The sequence below is a fragment of the Cygnus olor genome, chromosome 1, assembly GCF_009769625.2.
Source record: "Cygnus olor isolate bCygOlo1 chromosome 1, bCygOlo1.pri.v2, whole genome shotgun sequence".
Lineage (NCBI taxonomy): Eukaryota > Metazoa > Chordata > Aves > Anseriformes > Anatidae > Cygnus > Cygnus olor.
In genome coordinates, this window is record NC_049169.1 from 61,950,676 (window position 1) to 61,975,910 (window position 25,235).

Genomic DNA, 25,235 nt, shown 5'->3' on the forward strand with positions numbered 1-25,235 from the left:
TTGATAAAACATGCATTTAGGATCTGTTTGGTTTTCAGAGAAAGCTGGTTGGGTAGATGCATTCAGTTTTTGTCTTTAGGTATTTGATATTCCCTAGCAAAGCCAAAAATGACAATGCTGTATTACTGCACTGCTGTGTCAAAAGCCCAGAATGAGCAAATCTGTGATTTCACTGGCCAAACTAAATGCAAAGCAGAAACAAAACAACAATAAAAAATGCATCTGATGAAGCGTATTGTAGGAGATAAAGTACTTCTGTTTTTATCAATAGAGATTATTTGGCAATGCCAAGATTCATATTAGGACTTTAGTGATTCTCCCCTCTGTACATGTGTTTTTCATGAGCAGAATAAATTTTCCTGAGTGTATTGGTAATTCAGGTGGAATATTTGAGCATTTGATTTACAAAGAGGTCCCAAGCATATTACAGTTTTTTTTCAGATTCAAAATTTGAATTAATACTATTAGACCTATCAATTTTATGATGTGCTTGCTCTACTGTCATTGGAAGAATGCAGCTCTTTCTGTCACATATTTTAATGTAATTAAGTCTTCTTATATGCCTGAAACCCAATTTTCTTGCATTTTTAACTATTTATTTCAAGTCAGTAGTTCCAGTGAATATTGTTTTGTTAAGCCCAACATCTAAATTCATCATCTAATGGTGTAGAAATATGGAAATAATGAATTAATCAAATTATATTCTTATGACACCCATGTCACTTCACTGACACAGAGATTGTCTTTACATGGTGCTGATGTCAGTTCAGCCCATCTTGTTCATGCAGTCCTGCTCAGACCACTTGCTTCACTGCTGCTTTCTTGTTTGTCTTCCTTGCAGCAACTTCTGCTGATCGTTTTTACCGCATTGACAGATCTCAGGTAAATCTCTATTTGGTTACTGTTTCTATAAATCTTTTTTAAAGCTATGCCACATGCAGCTTAAAATGAATTATCTGCCATTGTTCTCGTGTATTCTAGAATGCTGCTGCTGTCTTGTGAAAATCAGAGAAAAAAATCTGGGCCTTTTTTTAGTTGATATAATTCACATCATTTCATTGAGCTCACTGAAGATTTATATCTTCTGATGGTGTGCTTTTCTATTTAACTGCCAACCTGATATACAAATCAGGATTTTCTACATTTGTCATTCTTATCGTGTCTTACTAAGGGTATCTGTGTGACACTAGCTTATTTGATTTTATCTTTTCACTAATGTTTTTGGTCACCAGAAGTCCTGATCCTTTGTGTGACATGAAATAGCTGTGGAAATTTATGGGATGTTACTAGTTGAGAATGATGAACAGAGCTGTATCAAATATGCCCAAGGAAACCCAAAACAGCATGTAGTTTCATTAGATTCAAACCTGTGGTGTAGATCTGCCAATCTGAATTTATTTTCTGAAAGACACTGAAAATTTTACAGAGCTTTTGGTGTTCCTGGTTTGTAGCCAGAACAGATCAATTAGTGGCTCAGCATTAAGTGTAAACTGTTGCTTCACCTATTGGTAATTTGCATCTGGTCCCCCTAAGAACTATGTAAGCAGTTTTTGAATTATATGGACATATGTAGCTGGTGGTTTAGTTCAAGCAGAAGAAGCTGTGACTTTAGCTCAGAGGTCCCAGGTTCAGTGTCTGCATATAGCCACCAAGGGCCTTTGCACACAGTCATATACATGCTTTGATGAAGTTGTGCTTTAACATTTGTAAAGCAAAGATGAAGGAGATGCTGCTACAGGTTAAACTGGACAGTGTCATTCTGTTTGGTTTATCCTGCATTTCTTTAATTCTGACTCTGTACAAATTGTCATCCTCCCCTCCTACTTCATCACCCTATGTTTCTGTGGGCAAAAGACCAATACTATGTGATGGTCCCTGTGCACGAAATGTCGGAAGTTTCCTGTCCATCCGCCTACTTAGACAGGCCTACACACTCAGTGTTTTTGAAAGACAATGGGACTTCTGTGTCAATAACAAAAAAGAGGGATTGAGAAAGAAAGGTTTGGTAATGGAGATGCAAAAACAGAATATACAAGCAATTGAGGGTTGAGAAAATACCTGCAAACTATGAAAAATACTGTCAGATGTCAGCTGAGGGCAGACCTTAGATGATGGTCTTCATTTGGAAATGCAAACCTCAGCTTTTTGGGTAGACGTCCAGTTTTCAGCTGAATGACGTTGACAGGACCTGAGTCACTGAGCAACAGCCTTTTAAGTGTTGCTGTGAATGTGAAGCTTGCTGGTTGGGAATCTAGTTTTGTTTAAAATCTAAGAATTGCTTATTTACAACCTCAGTAGCATTGCTATTATTGTGTGTGTATATGTATGCACTTAAATAAATACACACACAGAGTCACATGAATGCTCTTCAGACTGATCTACTACCAGGTTTCCTATAGCCAGCTGGGCTTTCTGTTTGACCAGTGATGCCACAGGTTCGTTATCTGTTCCTTATATCACTCCGACAGGAACATTTGCACTTTGTGACGGAAATTTCGCAGGACGAGATTTTTATTCTGGACCCAGAGCTGGTAATGTCACAGCAGGGGGGGACGCCACCCGGAATGCCTGATCTGGTAGTGGAGCAGGCCTCTGGGTGAGTGGTGCTAGAATCTGGCCTTCAGCAACCACGTTAGAGTTGGGCATTTCTTTTCTGGTCCCCTTTTCTGAAGGGGGTGGGAGTTATGGGAAAGGGTGGGGACTTGGGGAAAGGATCAGGTGCAGCAATGGTAATGACAGAAGGACAGCGGAGTAACATATACTCTATTACACATCCTGAAGCAAACAGCAGGACTAAAAGAGGTATCTTCAGCACCTTTCAATGTCCTCACACCCTCTGAGCATATCTGCCCCTGGCATAAATCTGTATCTAACAAGTTACAAACCTGTTCTCTGCATGGTCAAGGCTTTGATACCAGTATATAAGTCCATGAAGTCCTCTGAGCCTCAGAATGGTGGTGGAATGTCTTTCTTCTCATCCTCTGGGCAGACCAGAAATGTTCCTGTTCTTCTGTAGGAAGAGTCTTGTACTCACAGTGAATTTAGCTAAGCTAGCTTGCTGTGGGCTGAAAAATGGTGGGGACAGACATAAAAGAGCTTCAAAGTGGAGCACGCAAAGTAAATTTTGGAGTTGAATGCCTTTCTCTTCATTTTTCCCTCCCTAGAATATCAGATCGGTGGAACTCTGCGGTTCGAAAGAGGATGCTGAGCGACAGTGGCCTTGGCAAGATTTCCCCGCACTACGAGGTACCCGACAAACAAAAGGACGCCAGCCAGACCCATATGCTGCAGTAAGAGCCCTCTGCATTTCTCTGCTTGATGACACACTGTCACCATCACCACAGACTAGTGGCTTCTTTAAGCTTATTGAGTTGTGCTGACATGCCAAAATAAGAGAAGTCGTTCTACTTCTTCTCTTTTGTTCTCACTTCTGTTTCATCCCCTTTCTCCATTATTATATGTTCTTGCCTTAGGTATTTTTTCTGTGCTTTTATTTTATTTTTTATTTTTATTACCCCCCCCCCCCCCCCCGTGTCACTCCACTCTCTTAAAAATGTACATCCATGTTTCCAAAAGTAAATACATTATTTTAGGATATCTGATGTTCCAGCAGGAACCTTCACAGCAATTGGTAATGAAAAAGACTGATGCACTCACCCTTAAGGTAGTTCTGATGCAACATGCAAAAGCAGAAACCTCTACAATTACTGCTTACTTTCAAAGCTGTAGGCAATATTTTTCATATTGTCGTTAGCCAGTGATATCATTGCAGGTATAGGATGACTGGAGTTGGGCTCAATGATCCTTGTGGGTCTCTTCCAACTCAGATATTTTGTGATTCTATGACTAAACAGTGGTTTTGCTGCTGATAAACATAGAATATCCCTAGTTAGAAGGGGCCCACAAGGATCATTGAGTCCAACTCCTGGCTCCACATAGGACCACCCAAAAATCAAGCCACATGTCTGAGAGCACTGTCCAAACATTCCTTGAACTCCGTCGGGCTCAGTGCCATGACCACTGCCCTGGGGAGCCTGTTGCAGTGCCTGACCAACCTCTCAGTGCAGAACCTTTTCCTAACACCCAGCCTGACCCTCCCCTGTCCCAGCTCTGTGCTGTTCCCTCGGGTCCTGTCGCTGTCCCCAGAGAGCAGAGCTCAGTGCCTGCCCCTCCGCTCCCCTCATGAGGAAGCTGCAGGCCGCCATGAGGCCTCCCCTCGGCCTCCTCTGCTCTGGGCTGAACAAACCAAGGGACCTCAGCCACTCCTCATAGACCCTTCACCATCTCTGTAGCCCTCCTTTGGATCCTAATAGTTTTATGTCCTTCTTATCTTGGGGCACCCAAAACTGCACACAGCAGTTGAGACGAGGCTGCACCAGGGCAGAGTACAGCAGGCCAGTCACTTCCCTCAACCAGCTAGCAATGCCGTGCCTGAAGCACCCCAGGGTATGGTTGGCCCTTTTGGCTGCCATGGCCATGATGAAAGCTCTTGAGCAAGATGTTTGAAAAATAGCTTTTAATGTAATGATATCTTAGGTCATTAAATGTTTAAATAAAATGTGCAGCTTTGTCCTTTTGATAAGATATACAAAAGTGTGTCTTCACCAAAGACTCAGCAAGATGAGCATCAGTTTCTACACTACTATGTTTTAAAAATATTTCTTACGGAATAATAAATTATAAAAACTCCAGTTGGAATAAAACTATTGTTCTAGGAGAGGAAAAGTTTTAAAGTTCAAAAGATGGGCTATGGACTCTGTGATCCTGTTTGCTTTGTGTAAGAGCACCTCTAATTCTTCTAGCCCATTTTAGAAGTGGTTCTCAGCTTTTTGGTCCTTCAGCTTTAGATTTTCAAAACCAGGTGTTCTGTCTCAGATGTGCGTAAACTGAGGCTGCACGGTGCCTGCTGAGTACTGCTTCAGGGCAGATACAGTGTGGATGGGAATTTGTAGCTGCATAGCTACAAACCAGAAACTTCCCAGCAAAACGGATGCTGTTGAAAGGAGGAGTTTTAGAGGAAAGGAACGGTGATCTGCAGTTTCACTGACAGAAAATGCTCACCAGGGTTTCCCCCATTACTCTGGGGCAATTCTGGATCAGTTCTTATTTTAGTGCTAGGGATAGCGAACTCAGGTGCACTTTTTAACAGATAGAAATGGACAACCTGAAATTTGGATCTTGCAAAGCTGGGGGAAAAATGATGTTTAGACACTTCTAGGCAGTGTGGAGAGATGGTGACAACACGTGGACTTGCTTCTAATTGATGAAAGGAATGATTTTATTTATGCCAGTGTGACTGGAAATGTTTGTTTAGTTGGAACAATTATGTTTATCTGGTACGTTTATTAATTATCAGCAAAGTAGCATTGCCCAGAGTAAAGTGTACCCATCACTGTTTACTGTAAGGCACTGTTTCCTTTAAAGCTTCTCTAAACTGTAATTGTTTTGGCTGATTTTTTTTTTTTTTTTCATGGTAAGACTCAGTCTTTGATTCTTTCTCTTTTTCTTCTAGTTTAAAGTTTAACAAAAGTCAGTAGTTTCTGAAGACAAGATTTGGGGAAAATGTATTGCTTTAAATTACTTTCTGTAAATTAAATAAATCCAGAAATTGTTTCCTGAGAAGTTTTAGTGCTGTTAGTGCAGTGAAGTTTTTGAGGCTTTACATTTAAAAGTATCCCCATTATACTGAGGAAATGTCTTTTGCTGTCTTGTGTTCCTGAGTTTGCCCTGAGGCTGTTGATGCCTGTTGGAGACACCTCAGATTCAGGAGCTCTGTTTTCAAAAATTTGTGTCTGTACATGGCTCAGGGAGGTTTTGGGCGGGGTCTCTCTGTGCTTACTCCTGGCTGCAGGAGGCCCACAGAAGCTGAGGAGGGGCACTGTGCTGCTGATCTCCAGCAGGAAGGAAAAAACCAGGAGGAACAATCTTGGTCAAATGGGGATAGGTTGGGAAAGATGTACGGAGGAGCAGGGAAAAGAGGATGAAAAATCCAAAAGAAGGAGTAGAAAAAAAAAATAAAAAAGGAGTGTATGCAGCAACTTGGGGAACAGGGTTAGGGGATGGGAAGTAGCCATGGAGGAGCACAGGGGACAGTCAGATATCTGGGTGAGAGAAAGAGAGAACAGGAGGAAAAGGGTGATGACACTGAATGGGAAAAGGAAGTGAAGGAGAAAATGTCAGCCTGCAGGGACTTTGGACTGCAACATATGAGAAGGGACAGGCTGCTGTGCAGGCTCAGGGCTGTTGGAGAGAAGCAGAGAAAGCAAAGAACAGAAGAAATCACAATGGGAAGTGAAAAAAAAAAAGAGGAGAACATGGGGTGCAGATAGATAAGAGAAGGAGACAGGCTAGGGACATGGTGGCTGTTTCTCTCCAGAATCTAGAGTTCTGAGCTGATGCAGATTATTCATTATTCAGGTGGGCAAGCTCTGAAGTATGTTTAGACACTGCCTCATTTGCTGCAAAGCTGAAAGATGTATTGTAAATGAAGCAGAGGATTGCAGCGGAGAAAGCAAGATATTACACGTAAGGCAGCTGAAAGCTACTCTGGAGGACTGGTTTCTCTCCTCAGTTTCCTCCACAGAATTTCTGACTGACGCAGATTTAAAAAAAAACTTCACAAATGGCCAGTAACAACAGGCTCCTCATTTTATGCATGTCTGCTATGAAGTAGGTTGGGAGGCCATTGCAAGGAGACTTTGAAACAGAGCGAAGAACTGGAAACTGAGTAATATGCTTTCTGTGTGCCTTAGGTTGTGTTACTAAAATTAATGGGAAGTTTGTGCCTTCTTTCTTCCGACTCTCATTTTCCCACCTGCGGAATACAGATAATGTTGCAACCTCACCTTAGAGGAACACAGCGAGGGTAAATTTCACAGTCACAAGAAACTTGGATATTAGGGGGAGACTGTCAGAGATGCTTAGGAGAAAATTAATCATTTTACATTCTGTGCACAGTTTTGGTAGTGTGGGATAAATGAACCTTGAGGCTGTGCGCTGCATATACAGAATGCAAAAGGATATTAAGCAGGTCTTTTTAAACATCAAAGCAAGAGTCCAATGGAAGAAAGTAGCATGTGGCAATGTAATTAAAGGTTGTCATAATGTATGAGTGCAACAGGGCTGGAGCATGATGCTTAGATAACATGAGCTCTGGTATTTCCAAGCTTCTGAGTATTTGATTTTCCAACCAAGCATTTGACTTTCCAACCAAACTTAGGTTGGAAAGTCAAACATTTATAACCTGGCATTTTAAAGCAAAAGCTTAGAAAGTTCTTTTATATTTTTGGCAGCTGAAAGCAGCTCAGAGGTTTGTCCTTTCAGATTTTTTTTTTTTTTTTTTTCAAATAAAATTTGCAGAGAGGATCCTAACCAGTTGGAGTACAGTTCCCTAAAAAGGAATTTGGCAGAGCATGAAGGAGATGCCTCCTCCCACCCATGGAGTTCTCATGGACCCTTTGAAGGTCATCTGTGTCCAGTGTTTTATGTTTGGCCTGAAATATTGCACAGCACCTCCAGCTCAAAGTGTGAGACCCTATATCCTGTCACTAGGGCAAGTGACATGGGACTTGCAGTGAGAGAAAGCGTCATTCAGTTGACCAACAAGGGCTGTTTTCTCAGTAGTCATTTGTCTTTGAAACATGAATCGGGAATGACACTGCTCAGATGTTGAAAGCAGATTAGACCACAGCTGATCATAGCATGGCTGCAGGCTGCTTGGAGTGTTTCTGGCACTGTTATATATATATTTAATCTAAATTTAATTTATTATAGATATTTAATCTCTTTAAGATGTAATAATGCTTTCTGAGAAGTGAGGAATGCAGATAAAAAGACAAAGTCTACTAATACAGAGATGCCTTAAATGACTTAATTCAATGAAAGTAGAGAAGAGAATATGTTATCTAAAAATAATGATGATATTTGGAATTGTTTCTGATCACAAATGTTTGGGGTAAAAAACAATTCGTCTGTAATGTTTTTGAGGCAGTGGTTTTTTGAGAGAAAATTATTTACACTTTTAATCAGGTGAGCTTCATGTTAATTAATTTTCAGATGGCATTTGGTTAATGATATTTTATGTTTTGTTCCTCCTTCCCTTACCCTTTCTGAAGGCTCTTTGATGTGTGACCAATTTGTGGAGTGTAAAGGACATGAAAATTAGCATCTTGATGCAGTAATCTGGAGCTGAGGCAGATCGTATCTTAATAGGAACATCAAATCAGCGTGAAAGGTGCATACAACACTAAGGGGAAGATGGTTACTTGGATTACTGGTGCTTGATCTTGAAAAAAGCCAAGTACTCTGGGCTAGCTTCACAGAAGCATGTAATTGGACTCTTTCTTTGAACATGAGTGGGTTCATCATCCTAATTTATCCTGTGATCAAATGGTATGGTGAGGTGGGCATGCTCATTGCCTTAGAGCCTGTTGCCCTGTTGCCTGTTTCATTGTTGAACATGTATTTCTTTTTGTAGGTATGTGTTTGTCATCCTGTTTTATGATGAAGGATAGAAAATAAAAACAACTAACACAACAGCATACAAAAATGAAAAGGTGACTATTCCTTGGTAGACGTTTAACCTATGTCTTTTAAGTGAAGTCACTCATTTACCCATTGTTTGGAGCAGTAACAACCACTCCTCTAGCACCTGCCCACCTAACACATGTAAAGGTAATGAGTTCCAAAGCTGCTAGATTCATTGTCTGAATTGAGTGCATGGCTCGTGAAGGGTGGATGAAGGTTGGCCAGAGTGCCATCTGGCCCTGTCAGAGAAAGGAAGAAAAAGCAGCTAAAGGGGCTGGAAGCCCTTTACACTAAATAGACATTAATTAGCTAGTAATACCACCCAGGCACTGCTTTATGAGGCAATAATAACCTAGTTCCTGAGAGGGAAGAAGAAAAAGGCTGAATGCCAAGTGTTTTAACTCAACCACAAGAATCAGATCATTGCCCAGGAAATCAGTGTGACTGTACAGACATTACAAGTTTTGTTGTTGTTGTTGTTGTTTTTTTTGTTTTTAAGAGAAATTTTCATGTGGTACAAGGTGAAAAGAGCATTTGGGATACAAGCTTGCATGCAGAAAGGAAAAGGAATGCTCATCTAGTGAAAGTTAGGAAAATATAAAGAGTTCACTTACATTTGAATGTATTGTGCAGGAGCTGCCTAGTGATAGTGAACATTTAAAGGCTGGTGAAGGATAGAAAAATTCAAGTGTTTCCCCAAAACTCTTGCACTGGAAAACTCCGCATCAGCTCTTAAACAGGCAAAGAAGTCTGTCCTGGTGAGTTTTGATAGTAAAATCTGAATTAATTTTCTGGTTCAGATTTAGTTTACAGGCTAAAGTCATAAGAGTAAAATGCATATTTGTGTACAACTGTACAAATGACTCTTCTATTGTTTAAAGTCCCAGGTGAGGCTACATGAGTAGTGATTGCTTTCAGTGAAACCTTATTTGAGTGATGATATAGATCATATCTCACTTTCACTGTACGCTCATGTAGTCCTTGTAACAGAATTAGAACATAATGAAATGCAGTGTCTGTTTGTGCTCAGCTCCATTTCCTTTTTCTTCTGTTGTCTAGATACTTTTACAAATAGCTTGTCAGGCATCATTCTTATTACCTTAAGATGGAACATGAAAAAGGTGTGCTTAAATCAGCTCTCCACCTCTTGCTAGGATAGTGATATTAAAAATGAAGAGTGTTAGTGAAAGGAAAGATGAGGACTGAAAGAAAAGGAAAAATGTTGTAAAGAGAACTGAGAATGGTTCAGGGAAAGGTACATGTGGGTTAAATAGGAAAGTACTTTGAAGAATGCAAAAAAAAAAAGTAATTATAAGAATGTAGCAAATGGATAAGAAATTGTTTGAGTGAAAGCAAGTTCCCTCAGTAAGACTGAGCAGTAAAAATTGATGTGTCTGAATGTGGGGTCTGGTCCTGTATTTTGAAAGCTCTCACTACTGTCAGTGTGCTGCAGTCACAATAGCTAAAATCTTGCCTAAATTCCTGGTGGAAGCTAAAATTTATTCATCATTAGAATATCTTTTCTTCAGTTGCTGTTGTAAATCTTCCATTGCCCCCATTTCTGGAGACTTTCCTGACAAAGAAGGCACCTGTTAATTGTTCTATGTTCTTGCACCCAGACATGGTGAATAGCGAATTTCAAGTACTTTATGCTCCTGATGTGAATATTTATTCTCTCCATATACTTCAATATTTTTGCCTTCTTCATTGTCTCTGGAGATTTTCAGTTGGAAAAAAGGAACAATTATTGCTTTCCTTTGGAATTCTTCCGTGATGATAGGTGCCTGTGGTTCTGAGAAGAAATATTCCTGCCCTTTCACATCCTTTAAAAAACTTACTATGTAACAATGGAAATCCAACAGAATTGTGGCATTACTTGAATAACTTGTTTTGAAGCTTCATTTCTTTCCATCAAGATATATTTTTTTTCATCCTGACAAACAGCAAGGCTCTTAAAATGGTGGAATTTGGCTTACAAAAAGGAGTGTGTTTTCTCTGTGACATCCCTATGTTTTTAAAATCAAGCCCTGCCTGAAATAGCTTGAATCTCTTATTTTCTTTGTATAATCAGTTCAGTTAAGTTATTCTCAAAAACAGGATAGTTATTTTTATTTTGTGGTACAGTCAATGTATATATGAACAATCTGGAGACTGTAGAACTGTGGATAGAAATACTTCCCAGTAAAATTCGTACTCCTTCCAGATTGACAGCAAATAAAAATCTTGCTTAGTGAAGTGCTGCTTTGTAGCCTGTGGGATTTCAAAAGTTTCTTTAAGGACACCTGCTGCTGCTGGTATCCATTACTATCTGGAAGCTAATTTGATTGTCCAGCTCTTAGTTTTTCCAGAAGAAATTTCCTTTTTCCTTCAAGTGCTGCTTGTACAGCAAACTTGATCATATCCAGCTGTAGATACAGGGTATAGATGAATTTCTTAAATGGCATGTCACGAAACTGGAAATAAGACTTACACCTGGACAAACATTAATTCATAAGTTAGTCTTGAGCCTCTCCCACCTTGTTAATTAATTCATGTCCACTTTCCCTGGGAAATGTATCTAGTTGTGATACTCATCCCTATCATAGTCAGGATGAGGGATTCCTAGACATGTCTGAATACAGTCAACTATACCTTGACCAAACTGCAGAAGAAAAGAACACAGTTTAGAGAGAAAAGCAATGCTTAAAATCATGGGGGATGGAGAGGAATATTATCAGCAAAATATCTTTCCAAAGACTGGCCCGCAAAATATATATTTTTGGTGTATCCCGAGTGTATCTCACACAGACGACGCATGTGAGGCTAAACCTGAGAAGAGTCATTTTCAACTCCGGATTCAAGAGGCTTTGCACGACCTTGGCCATGATGTTACCAATTTGGTGACAGTTCTGGGCATGAGAAAATTGTGGCATTTTGCTCTGACATCTGAAGATACAGATACAGGACTAGGGAACTTGTTACCACATTCATCCCCTGATATAGCAGGGAAGGTACCATACCTCTACAGTTATTGCACCCACTAGATCTGAGAGAACTCCACAAACAGTGAAAATCAGATGATTCTGAAAATTGTTTAATATGAACTTTTAGCAACTTCTGCTGTCTCTGTTAAGTGATTGAATCCATGGAAGACCTTCTTTAATCACCACTTCTCCTATTAATTAATAAGATTTTGATGTCACTACTGCCAAAATTTAGCTTTATCTAGAGAGAACTTGTGCTGTGTAGAAAAACATGTTTTTTACTTACTAAAATGTCTTCAACAGCCATTAGTATTTGGTACTTACAGAACCTAGACACATCATCCTGACAACCCCTTTCCCAGGAATACTGAGCTTTAGGACATTGTCTTTTGCTTCTGCTCTTGTTAGGTGTAATTAGAAAAGGAAGAAACTAGAATTTGATTTTGATTTGCATGTGTATGACCTTATTTGTACATGTGAGTGCAATGCAAATAGTGCTTATTTTTTCTTCCAGAATTAAGTCTCCAGCCTGTGCTGTTGAGATGCTGAATTGCTAAGGGGTTTCAACAACAGCAGGCACATCTGAAGAGGTGGGTTTGTGTTTCTGCCCCTTCAGTATGTGATAGAAATAGAGTACATCCTGTACTGTATCCTGTAGGATGTTTTTTCCTCTCGTCAGTACTTATTATCAAATAATTCTATTATTCAGGATGTAGATCCCCAGAGTGGATGGGGTGGGCTTTGAGCTTCCTCTATTCCCGCCCACCTGCCCCTGAGCCCTCAGAATGAGGGCTCTTAATGATTTTGTAGCATCTCAACTGAGATGCTGAGGATATTCACCCTGCTGACATGTTATTTTGGCAGACAATGACATGCAAAATGTTCCTATGCACCATGAGACTACAAATTGGCTTCTTAGAGAGATCTTGCTTCTAGGCTGGCAAGCCACTTTCCGAAAGAAATGCAAGCAGTCCAGTTCACTTCTTCTTATATAACTTGAAGCAACAGAATACGCAGGTGCTCGACAAAGGGACCTACTTACTGGATGTTGAGAAAGTCAACTGCCATCTAGCTTGAAAACACTTACCAAATATTTCCAGTAGATAAGGCAAGGGAAATGAGTTTTCAAAGTGGAATGGAAGTTTTGGAGTGTATTTAAAGGATGAAATTGATGTTGACAGAGTACAGATAGCTGGGTGCCTCAGTTTTAAATTGTTTACCATAACAGCTATAAATCTGTTTTTGCTCTCTGGCTGACTGCTAAGGCCAAAGTAGAAAAGTTCTTTCTTTTTTCTTTTTTCTTTTTTTTTTTTCTCTTTTCTCATTACAACTCTTTCTGCCCCCCCCCCCCCCCTTTTTTTTTTCTTCCATTCTTGCTTGCTTAGTTTAGCCCCTGGAGTGAGAAGCAAAATCCATGCTGAGAAGTAAAGCAGCTGTATAGCATGGAAGACAGGGGAACATATCAAGGCAGTCACTTCTTGTACAATTGTTTTCTGTTTGGCTGGGTAAAAAAAAATGACATCTGATAATTTGATCTTTAAGGCCTACTGCTTTCGTGCAAATGTCAGGCATGTGGTAACTGTAACTGGCAAGAGATGGGTAGAGGAGAGAGTGGAGCTGATGATGCCACTGTGGGATATGAATATCCCTCTCTTTGGCTTTATGGAGTGGAAATAGCAGACCCAGGGCCCCCAGTGACATTACAGGCACTGGAAGAAGGGCTAGCTGGGTTTACTTGTGTAATACAGGATGATTGACAGAAAGGGAGCCTGTATTCTTCTGGGCTTGCTTTAAGTACTCTGATAAATATAGGATAAATATCCTCCGGCATTGCAAACTTCCAGTCCAATAAACACTGGAAAAGAAGTGAACCTTGTTGTCTTAGGTAACATGTATGTGTGTATTTGTGTATACTTGTTCTTTATTTGTAAGAGTTTAAGTAAGACCAAAAAAAAAAAACCCAACAAAACCCACCAACATCCAGGTCTTAGTTTTCTGAGCATTTCAGAGGAGCAGCAAACTTGTGTCCCTGTTCTCTGTCCCTGCCATAAGGATCAGCCATCTGTTTGGAGAGGAGACCAGTTCTTAATGTGCTCTCATTCAGTACTAAGCTTTATCAAAGCCAAGGCTAATAAGCTTTTAGAGCTTCAGGGCACGGGTATGATGCATAGTCCTGTACATATGTAACACATGCATTTAAATACATAGTGTGTCCAATCTTTCACACTAGGACATCTCATAATTTGAATTCAGACTGTATTTATTGATTTCCTATTCATATTCTTAAGTTCTGGCTTAACAGGCTTGCAAAGAGAATAGAAACATAATATTGTAAAACAAACAAAATAAAACAAAACCAACAAAAAAAACCAACCAAACCAAAAAGCTGCTCTAAATCATCACACAGAAGCACTACTTTGAGTTGACTGTGTTACACTCCTAAAAGTTAAACTTTTGCCAACTTTCTCTAACTCTTTAGATATCTACATGTTTTAATTTCAGCTGTGCCTGGAAACTGGAAAGGCAAGTGTCAAAATACTATGCAGAAAAAGTTAGAGGCTAAGCACAGTCATGTGAAAATAGGTCATTGTTTGAGGTTTGCAATTTAGTGTTTTGGACACACAAAATTCAGAGTATTTTGATGAGGCTGAGAGCAATATTTTGACATGAATATTCACTTGACTCTTGAACTAAAAGTGATTTTTTTTCACTAGGGCTTGTTGAAAAATATTTTGGTGATCTGTTTTTGCTTGATGTAGTTGTGTGTGTGTGTTGGAGGTTTATTTCTGTGGAAAAATGTTGCTTTGTGGAAAAAGAAACTACTTGTGAATATGGCCCAGGTTTAGCACGCTTGGGCTGGGGAGAGACTCCGGTTTGTCTGGGAATTGCTGAGGATGAGGAAGCCCTTTCTCTAGATTGGGTGTCTTGGCATTACTGCCCTTATTCTTCCATGTCTTGGGTGCATGTTCTAGGTCCCTGGCTGCAGGCTTATATGTCACGATGTAGAAGACACTGTCTGTTCTTGAGTAGCCTCATGAAGGGTATCTTGGGCAAGAGGAGAAAATTCTGACATCTGGAAAACATTCAAGGCGAGAGGGAGAAAAGTTGTCCCTGCTTGCCTGCTGCCCCTCTGTGCTGGGAAAGGAGCACTAAAACCCACAGCTTTGTCTCAGGAGCTGAGACTGAGTGAGCATTTAGCAGTTCTGGCACAGCGGTGTGTGTTTGGGAGGGAAATACATGAGGAGCGGAGCTGTAGCACATAGCCTTGCTGCGGTTCCTGGCAGTGTCGATGCCCATGAGCAAGCAGACACAGATGGACCTGGCTAAATTATGCCAAGAGCTGAAACCAGAGAGCCAGAGGTGGCTTAGAGCCAGTATAACCCTGACTCCTAGATTCTTGTTTCTCTGCCAGGCCTCTAAAAGTGTAGCACAAAACCATATATGAAAATCCCATTACAAAGTTTTATTCTTCATTATTTATCCCATAGCAGGAGTGCAAAGAGCTCAGCAATTCTGCTCTGCCTGGATTATAGAAAGACCTGTGCGTTATGTGCATTAAATGAAGTGATTTTTTTTTTTTCTTTTTTTTAAATTAATGGTAAACAATTGAGGTTTCATTGATGCTTAGCACTTGTGAAAATCAGGCCACTTATTTATGAACATTACTGCAAGAACCTTTTTCTAAAGGATTCCTATGTTTCAGTCTCCCTTCTCCCAAAACCACTAAAGGCAATTTACCGGGAGTCACTGGTTTGCTTTGTGGTAACAAACACACCACTTAGGGCAGTTTCTAAGCTGTTTAGAAACCAAAGCTGCCCTGAGATTATTTGGATGGTGTCTCAGGATACCAAGCTGCTGTTGTGCTTTGCCTTTATCCAACCTCAGGGCAAAACTGGGGATGTGACTTCTTAATCAGGGTATACCTAGTGTGCCAGAAGTGTGGCTGGCATGGCTTTGCAGTTACCAAAAACCAATTGTTTCTTTGTGTTAAACAAAAAGTTAAAGTCACAAAAAGATGACATTTGGGTTATTCTTTTCCTGAGAAATGTAAAAGTACACAGATTGGTTACTGAGAAAAGAAGTCAGATGTTTTGCTACTTGCTTGCTCTTAACATTTTTTTTTTTTTATTATTTTTTAATTTCACGTAGGAAGTTAAGGTGGTGCTTATATCCAGCAGCCAGTTCCTTAACAGTCTGTCATTACAACCGAATATTGCATGATCTCTCTAGATCTCACTTTATTTTTTTAGGGTTAGTACCACACCAGCCACTGCCTTTCTTTTGCCTCTCCTCCTCCAGTCTCTACACACACCCCCCCCCCCCCGGATTTGTTCAACAATTGTCAGAGTAGGCCAGTGAAAATTTTAAATATTTAGTTCAAGTCTGGAAATGGAAGAATACCTATTCAAAGAGGCTTGAATCAGCCTTCTTAAAACTGAATGTCTTATATTCCCCTGAGATACCTTGGTGTCATGTGGTGGTGAGAGAAACAGGAGCCAAGTATTAAAACAAAACAAACAAACAAAAAAATCACCTGGATCACCCTACAGTGATCATGCTGGTCATTTGGAAATGCCTTCTTCTCCATGGATGCAACACAGCTTTCTTAAGTTATGTTTTGACAGTGATTCCAAGGTAAAGCATTCTATTCTGATATGAACGTTAGAACATCCTTCCCTTCCCTTCCCTTCCCTTCCCTTCCCTTCCCTTCCCTTCCCTTCCCTTCCCTTCCCTTCCCTTCCCTTCCCTTCCCTTCCCTTCCCTTCCCTTCCCTTCCCTTCCCTTCCCTTCCCTTCCCTTCCCTTCCCTTCCCTTCCCTTCCCTTCCCTTCCCTTCCCTTCCCTTCCCTTCCCTTCCCTTCCCTTCCCTTCCCTTCCCTTCCCTTCCCTTCCCTTCCCTTCCCTTCCCTTCCCTCCCTTCCCTTCCCTTCCCTTCCCTTCCCTTCCCTTCCCTTCCCTTCCCTTCCCTTCCCTTCCCTTCCCTTCCCTTCCCACTTGGGTTAACATTTTGTTCTGAGAATTTTTTATTCCTTTGTCAAGCAGCAATTCCCAGGACACTCCTCTGGGTGTCAGTACAATTTCAGGTATAGCAGCATTGTGGTGCTCCACACCTTCGTTCAAAGTATTTTACAGTGGACAGAGAAATACAGTAAATGCTAAGAGGTAAAAATATGGCTAGTAGTGAGACAAGATATAGAATGTTTAAGGGACAGATATGTCTGAGACACAATAAGGAATACATCGGAGCTCTCTTCATTTTCATAAGAAGCACCAGACTACACTCCTGCATGTTGGGCTGCTCATGAACAGCCTGAGGCAGCAGTTTATGTGCAGGTATAGACTGAGGCTGCAAGAAGAAGCTACAGAGACACCAGAAAAAATGGTATGCTGATCTTTGTCTTTATCAGAATTAGAAAAAAATTAGACTCTCCAGGCTGTTGGTACCGATTAACAGGGTATGTCTGAACAGATTTCTGCAAACTAATAAAAAAACTTGTATGGAATTTTTAGATTTGGGGAGCATTGCTGGTCAGCTTTTTCCCTCGTGTGAGAGACAGTGTTGCCATTGCCTGTGAGAAATATTTGAGAGAAAAGAATGACAGGAAAGCTGGGATAATAGTAGAAGAAAGCCTTGTAGAGAGATTTATAAGATTGCTGAAAAAAATAGGTTGGAAAGGACCTCTGAAGGTCATCTAATGCACACCCCTGCTTGAAATAAGTCCAGTTATAGATGAAGATGTTCAAAGCATTGTCCGGCTGAGTTTTGAATGTCTGCAAGGCTGGAGATTCAACAGTCTCTTTGCACAACCCATTCCCCTCTTTGGTCATCTGCATGATAACTTTTTTTTTTTCCCTGTTATCCAATCTGAATTTCCCATGTTTCAACTTGTGACTGTTGTTTTTCATCCTGTTTTTCCTCCTCCTTCTTACTTCAAGAATGCTCTGGCTTCTTTATACCTTCCCATTAGATAGCTGAAGCCAGCAAAAAGATTTCCCCCGAGCCTTCTCTTCTTTTACTGAATGACTCCAGCTCCCTCAGCCACTCCTCATATGCCCTCACCATCTTCGTGATACTCACTCCAGTTTGTCAATGTCTGTCTTGTTCTGGGAAGCTCCAGACTAAGCACAATACACCTGATGCAGTCTCACAAGTACTGAGTCGAGGGGAAAAGTCCTTTCCATCTACCTTACGTCTATGCTCTTGCAAGTACAGCGCAGTGTACAGTTGGCCTCCACTGTCATGAGATCACGCTGTTGATTGACATTCAATTTGTGGTCAGCTAACATCATACGCCCTTTTCTGAAAAGCTATTTTCCAGCTGATAGGCCCCTAGCCTGCCTTTTCGCATGGGTTTGCATCTGCCTTTGTTGGACTTGCTAACCCATTCCTCCAGCCTGGCAGGGTCACTCAGAATTGGGCATGTGTAGGCTGAAAGTGGAAAGATGGGGAAGCTCTCAGTAATTCCTAGACTTGTATTTTCCATTAAGTGCCATCGAAGAAAATAGTGGTGTCCAGGCTGAACACTATATTTAACTCTTATTGCGCCTCTCCAAGTAGGAGATGATGAGAGAGCAGGAAAGCAAGCAGTTCTGCTTTTCTGCCAGTAAGACACAAGGAACCATCTGCAGCAAGGGCTGCAGGGAACTTGCCAGTCCCAGAGGGATTGATGCAGAGTGGTGAATGAGGGTGTTTCTTCACCTTTATTTGAAAAATACTTAATGTGCTAAAACTTTTCTTTCATTACAATTGGAGAATATGTGAATAAGTGCCACAGGGATGCCACTGTCAGTTCCAAAGAGATGCACGCAAAAAATGAGGTGGAGTGGATTTAATCTAAAAGCTCTTCCCCTCCGTTGCTCACAGGCAGGTATTGTCAGAGTGAATGAGAAAGTTTGCAGAAATACATTGCTTTAGCAGGGAAAAAGAGGAATGGTCATAAAACCCAGCAGAACTGCTGCGCATGGATTGTTATTTGGCCTTTAAATTCTAAATGGCTGGTTTTAAATAGACCTGGTGCAGATGGTTTCTGCTACAGGTTTATTGATTAAAATAGCTGCTTTACATCAGCTCTGGGTTTGTTTCTCCAGAGGCTTTTGTCTTCATGAATAATGTACCCAGTTCCTGAAATTTTGTTAGAATTCATCTGCTGGAGGCTGGCTGTGTTTCTCTAGGTTCTTAAGCCTTGGTTGACTAGGCTCTAAAATGTGACAGTCCCTGCCCTGCCTTCCTTGGAAATGAACATTCCCTCTTCCATCCCTCTAGTGCTGAATAAATCTTGTGCTTGCACATTGGAGAGTGCACTGGGAAACAGCTGCAAGTGTTTGGCTGTTTGGGGAAGGCTTGCATGATGCTGAAGGCTGTCTTGGCTATACTGGGGATTAGAGTTTTGCCAGCAATTGATCCCAAGCCTGTAAGAGTGGAATGATTCCACTGTACTTTGGATCAGACCCTGAACTCTGAAGTACAGTGCTGTTTTAGGTGGGCACATCTCATGCCTTCAGTACCATAAGTCTTCCGATTTCCTGGAAGCATCTCATGAATGTATGATTAGGGGGCTTTTTACATTGTTATTCAGGCTTTTTTGTGTGTTGCTAAATATTTACTGGGAGAGCTTTATGCATCTCATGTACAAACAGGAAGTACTGCTTTGTTTGCTTAAGGAATGGTGGAGCAGGCAAAGTGCAGCTTCCATTGCAGACCGAGTCTTGCAAGTGCTGATATCTCTTCTGAGCAGAACTTGCTACTCTGCAACAGAAAGAGAATGCCATTGCAGGACCTGTAGCAAAAGGAGGGGTACAAACAGCATGTAAAGAAAATGGAGGTGGTAACATGCTTTCCGTCCTCCTCTCTTCTCATCCACTTTCTTATCTTCACAGTAAAATTTGTCTAGCTACTCACTAAAGGAATAGCTCTTCATAAAGCTTCTGCCAACTCAGGGCAGGGGAGAAGTCAAATCATTACCTTTTTGTGAAAATGTTAGAAATTGGGCTTCCCTTTCACACTTAAGTTTCTGAAAGTTCATTGTTGGTAGAAAAATGTCACAGTTCTGAAAATGTAGCCAGCCATAGACATTCTATCCTTTTTACTCTCTTTTGCAGAAGGATGGGGTGGTGGGGTGATGAGCCTAAAAGCTAATTTTGGCAGCACTGTTAATTTTCTGCAAGTTACATTTCCAGAAGGTAAGAGCACAAACAAGTAACTGTTGCTATGAAAAAAATAAGCAATTCTGTTCTGAAATGGCTAAGATAAGGATATTGCAGTGCCTGACCCCTTTCCTGTTTTTTTTTTTTTTTTTTTTTTTTTTTTAAAAAAAAAAGCAAATGGAAGTTTCTTATCGATTCCATTTGGCAAAGTGTATTTATCCAGGTAGGGGCACACATCTTGACAGCATATTAGTTCTGAAATATCACTGACTTTTCTCTACTTTTTTAAGACATGGAAGTTGTGGGAATGATAACTTGACTCTTTATGACTGTAAAACAACTAAAATCATACTCAGAGGGCAGCTGCCAGAGGTCAGCTAGATGTTTACTATGTGGACATTAGCAGCTGAGAATCCACCCTTCTCAGGACACCCATTTGGTGACCATTGCTGCCATGGTATATCCCTCACACTTCTTAAAGAACTGAAAGAAAGATGTGTGACCGGAAATATGAGCATGCACCAGATTTTTTGCTGTCAGGCAAGCCCCCTGTGACTGTGGAGTGAGTGGATGTGGTTTAGAGCAGGTCATTAGGCTTCCTTTCTTTCCTTCCTCCCTGTCATAAGCATGGGATAGCCCAGACAGTGCATGAAGTGCCCAGCACTATCAGCCTGGACTCTAAAAGGACTCAGCAGCCTCACTTCCTTATGCTATAGTTACAAGCAAGACTCCCCTTGGCGCAGTTAGGCCAGTGCTTGAATGCTTTGGAAAAATCTCTCCTCCTGCTTAAATGCATGGCCTGAAATTGTAGGAGAGTGTTGAAAGTCTGCTCTATTCTTTGCCAAAATACTCTTTCTGTGAGTAGTGGAATAAAGGAAGCCTAGTTTATTGTGGTTCATCCTTTGGTATCACACATTGTGGAAGCTCTTGTTGAGGCTTTCCTGTGGCTGAGATATTCAGAACCTCTCTTTGTGTCTTCACAGCTACCTCAGAAAGTTTGAGCTCATGCTATTGCATTTCCTTGTGAAGCAGTAATTGGCTCTCTGCCCCCTCTGTTAACGATGGATTAAATCAGCCAACTGGCTCAAATTTTATTAGGTTGAGGCAGAGATATACACACATAATCAGAGCACCTTGGTGTGTGCATGAACCTTATTTTCTCAGGATACCAGCCTATGGAAAAGATGCTTGATGAAGCTTTTCAAATGAAAACACTGCTAGTAGCGACAGTAGTACCTGTTAGCTTACTCACTGTTTAACCACTAAGTTCAAGGAATGCAAAAAAGGATCAGAAGATCTACTACATGGGATTAGTATTTTGTAAAATACAGTCTAATTTTGGGCACATTAAATGTGCACAAACATATTTTTCATTTCTCACTTCAATGTTTTAATGGAGATAGTCATGCTATTGTGATAGTATCTCTTTATTTTTTAAGGAGCAAGTGACATCTGGTTTACCATACATAATGATGACCTAAATTATAGGATAATCCAGCTGTTTAGTTTATTTTATTGTTTCACATTAAGATCTAAAAGGTGATGAAACTGTGCAATTAAGAAATGAAACGAAGGAATAAATTCCTCTGATACTGTGGGATACTGTGTTAGAAATGGGTCTAGTGTCAGGATATGTGAGCTAAGGACCCTGGCATGACTCCTGCATGTAAAAATATCTTTAAGAATCTAAACATTACACCTTTTGATATGGCCCATTCTGCATGGTGTAACCTTGTAGAAAAATCTGTGTTTTGAGTTTTGACCCTCATAAGGGCTTCTGCTGAGGCTTGGCTTGCTGATTAAAGCTGTGAGAGTCCTAGTAATGCCTACTAATCCTCTGGGTTACCTGCATTCCTACCATATTTCCAGAGACATGGCTGAAGTTGAAGGGCATAGCTGGTTTGGTTGGCAACAGAGCAGGAAACATAGTTATGATGTGCAGCAGTAGTGAGAGGATTTAATGGGAGTAGTGGATTAATTAATTCTGATCCATACAGATACATTGGCTTCTAGCACAGTCAGAATCTTAATTAGGTAATCACATTTTTCCTTTCACAGTGACTGTTGCTCCAGCCATGCTGTAACTCTTTCATCTCTTTCTCTGCAATTTTATCTTTTAAAAATAAAATTCTGCATACCTCATTAGGAAAGCTTTTTCTTTTCTTTCCATCTTTTCTTTCCATCTTTTCTTTCCATCTTTTCTTTCCATCTTTTCTTTCCATCTTTTCTTTCCATCTTTTCTTTCCATCCACATATGTGCATATCTGTTTCTGATGTCCTATGATCCTTCAACCTTACCTTTCAAACCCCTGTTATGGAATAAGATCAAGACTCCTTCCCCAGCTCCTCTGTTCCTCTAAATCCAGGATTTCCAACCCTTTGCTTTCTCTCTATCCCCCACTGACTCAGTTATATATATGTATTTTCTTTCCCCTTTTCTTCCTTGTGTACTTTATTTTCCCTTCTTCCTTCTCTAGGTGATTTTCAGATGCCAGCTTTGATCTGTTTGTTGAACAACTCTAACATTTTTAAATTTTTAGTAATTTGTTAGTTTTGTACATTGGTGCAGAATTAAATATATCTTGGAAAGGAAGCATGAGTTGTTCCATTCACTGCAGGAACAAACTTCTTGTTACGTGTGTGGGAAGACTATATATGCATTTAAAAGTCGTCAGGGAGGCACTGAGGCAATGGTCGAATCCACTGTGTTGTCAAGCTGAGTCTTGATGACCAAGGCATATCCCAGATTTGGCTGTACAATTAGCTCCGTTTTTGTGAGCCAAGCTACTGCAGCAAAGGCAAAAATGAAGGGCCAATAGTTTGCACCTCTTTATGTTCTTTTTGCCATGGATGTTGGGCAATACGATGAGGAGTGAGTTCTTTAGTGAGAGGAACTGTGATACAGATCCCTGAAATTCAGTGGGGACCTTCTGTTTATCAGCTGGAGCACTGAGATGTCCCTCATGTTTTATAATCCCTTGCTCTTGGAGTATTGCCAGAGGCTTAAGTCACTGGTAGGGTATCCTCTAACTCTTGTGTTGGTGCTGTTGAGTTTATTTTTACGGCATTTACATCTGTCCAGAGAGTGCTGTTTTTTTTTCTTTGTCCATTTCTGTTGCCTTTGTGAAAGCAGCTTTGGCTTATTATTATTATAAATTCATTAATTATGAGTAGGAAGAGAAATGGCCTCCTTAGTAACTGCAATTTCCTCTAAGGCTATTATTTCCTCCACCACCTCTAGCCATGAGGTTTCCTCCTGGCTCGCACTTAATTATGGTCCCTTTGATAATCTCTGGGGGATCGGGACTTTCTCAACAGTAACATCAGCTATTTTTGACAGTAACAGTAGTAGGTAAGTTCTTTGCCATATATCCAAAAGAAACTATTGGCTTGAGCGCTTAATAGTGAGACCATGGTCTTATGAACATGATTCAATATGGCCACTCCGGTCTGCAGGACCTGCTGCTAGAAAATGTCTTTGCATTTTTCTGCACATTTTTTGTTAGCTGCCTTCCAGTCCTTCCTTCTAACTAAGCCCAAGAATAAAACCTTTCAATTCCTCCATATCCGATTCCCCACAGTACGATTTGAACCTTCTTTGTGACCTTTTCATGCCAAAGTTTGATTGGACTTTTTTTTTTTTTTTTTTTATTTCAGGTCACCAGTCTCTTCAGAAGATCAAGGTAAGATCTGTTTTATGTATACAAATAACGTTAAAAATGAGATTAATGACTAGCTAGGAAACTGTTTTAACACAGTTATTTTGGGCAAAAATGACTTTATAAAAATGAAAGTTCAATGTTGCTCAAACGTTCACACCTAGACATGAAGTTCTTGTTCGTTTAGCTGGACCTGGCAGAAGCTAATGCTATGCTGAGTTATTTGCAAAATGAGTCTTTCTTAAGCAACCTGAACCATTGAAAGTGTTTGCAATTTATTCACATGACTGCATAGAGAATCTATGGAAAGTTATGTGTGGACTTAAAGGACAATACATGGTTTTAGTGAAGATGAGCTGATCTCTTATGGCTCCCAGGACAGCACTTTTGTAACAGAGGAGAGTGGATTATGCTTTAAAGGCTTGAACCTAAGTTATCTTGGGTTACCTCAAAAATCAAATTGGTAGCAGGGTATGGAATTTAGCACAGCTAGGAGCTTCTACATGTGAAAATATCATTGCTTGAGTAGCAAGAATCATAGAGATTTTCAGGTTTCAAGAGTTGCAGGTTATGGTAATGTGCTTGTTCTGAAGAAGGCTGAAGGATTTAATCTTTCCCTATGGACTAAAGAGGAAGAATGCAGTGACTAGCTGGTTAATAACTTGACCAACTTAGGTTCTTAGAGCTAGGTTGTACATATATCCCTTCAGAGGACATTAAAGTATGGTGGCGTTGATACTGAAGTCCAGAGGCATACTGCAAGTCAGGAGGGAATCACACTGGCAGAGTTGCACAAGGAACGGGGAAAAAAAAAACAAACAAAAGGAGACTGAAACTGAGAGGGGAAAGTTCATTATGTAGCTCTGAATCTGTAGTATTATTTTGGACTGCAAAAGAAATATATTTTTTTTTCTGGCATCCAAATTATATGCAGTTACAAAATCAGCAAAATTTCCAGACAATACAATAAGCATTATTCAAGAAAGGTCCAGATGTGAAATAGCAAAGACAATTGCATATGAGGATGTAAGGGGAGTCTGAGCCTGGAAATGTGTGCAGTGCTACACAAGTGAGCAATAAAAATACTAATTGAGGTTTTGTGGGACTTAGGAGATGCTACAGAGTGTAACTGATGTATGTTTGCTTGGAGTGGGGGGTTACTAGTTAGGTATTGACCTGCATTGTCCTTGGCTTCAACCAAGTCCTTTTTAATCCAGTATAGTGGCTGTCAAACATACCATCATTAATAAATTCTCTTCTATCTCCGTGATATGTTATTTCTTAGTAAAGAAAGCTATAGAAATGGACAAAGAAGTTAGACCAAAGATCCATCTAGTCCATTCCTACTGCCTGATAGCGGTGGATTCCCTGACAAGAGCAGAATGGCAGATGCATGCAGTATGACTTTGCTGCTCACTTTACTTCCAGTGATTTGCAGCACACTGACTTTGTGAGCGAAAGGTAGCTTTCTTATTTTATAGTTCATCTGCTTTTTAGCACGACCATATCTTTTTAATACAAAGTACTAGAGACTTGTGAGATGTTAACAGTATTTACCATTTCTCTAGCCCTCAGAATAAATTTGGAAACATTACAGTTTATTATACTGTTTCAAGATCAGGACTTAATCTTCTTCTTAGTGGATAAGCTTGTTAGCGATAGACTGCTCTTGCTTTTCCATTTCCCTTCTATTTATTCTATTGCTTCATTATTTATCTATTAATGGAGCAACAGACAATGTAGATTGTATTTCCCACTATATCTTTAAACCTCAGTATTTTCTACTATCTTAATGCATTCCTTCTTTCCAGTATTTTTATACTGTTCTATTCTTTCTCAAAATCTTCTTGTTTTTCATCTACCATCTGCTGCCAGGGTCTGGCTTTTCAGGCTTGATAAACATTTCAGAGTAGCCTCCTCTTTCTCACTCTTCCCTTTCTGCT

The 25,235-nt window shown here is 40.3% G+C and overlaps 1 protein-coding gene across 1 annotated transcript in view; it reads left to right on the plus strand.

Annotated features, from left to right (window-relative positions):
- DGKI (diacylglycerol kinase iota) overlaps nucleotides 1-25,235 on the plus strand; it is a 212,287-nt gene that overhangs the window by 159,178 nt on the left and 27,874 nt on the right. Inside the window, 4 exon segments of the mRNA XM_040561335.1 lie at nucleotides 842-882; nucleotides 2,469-2,596; nucleotides 3,165-3,290; nucleotides 23,291-23,316. Coding sequence (XP_040417269.1) covers nucleotides 842-882; nucleotides 2,469-2,596; nucleotides 3,165-3,290; nucleotides 23,291-23,316 — 321 coding nt within the window.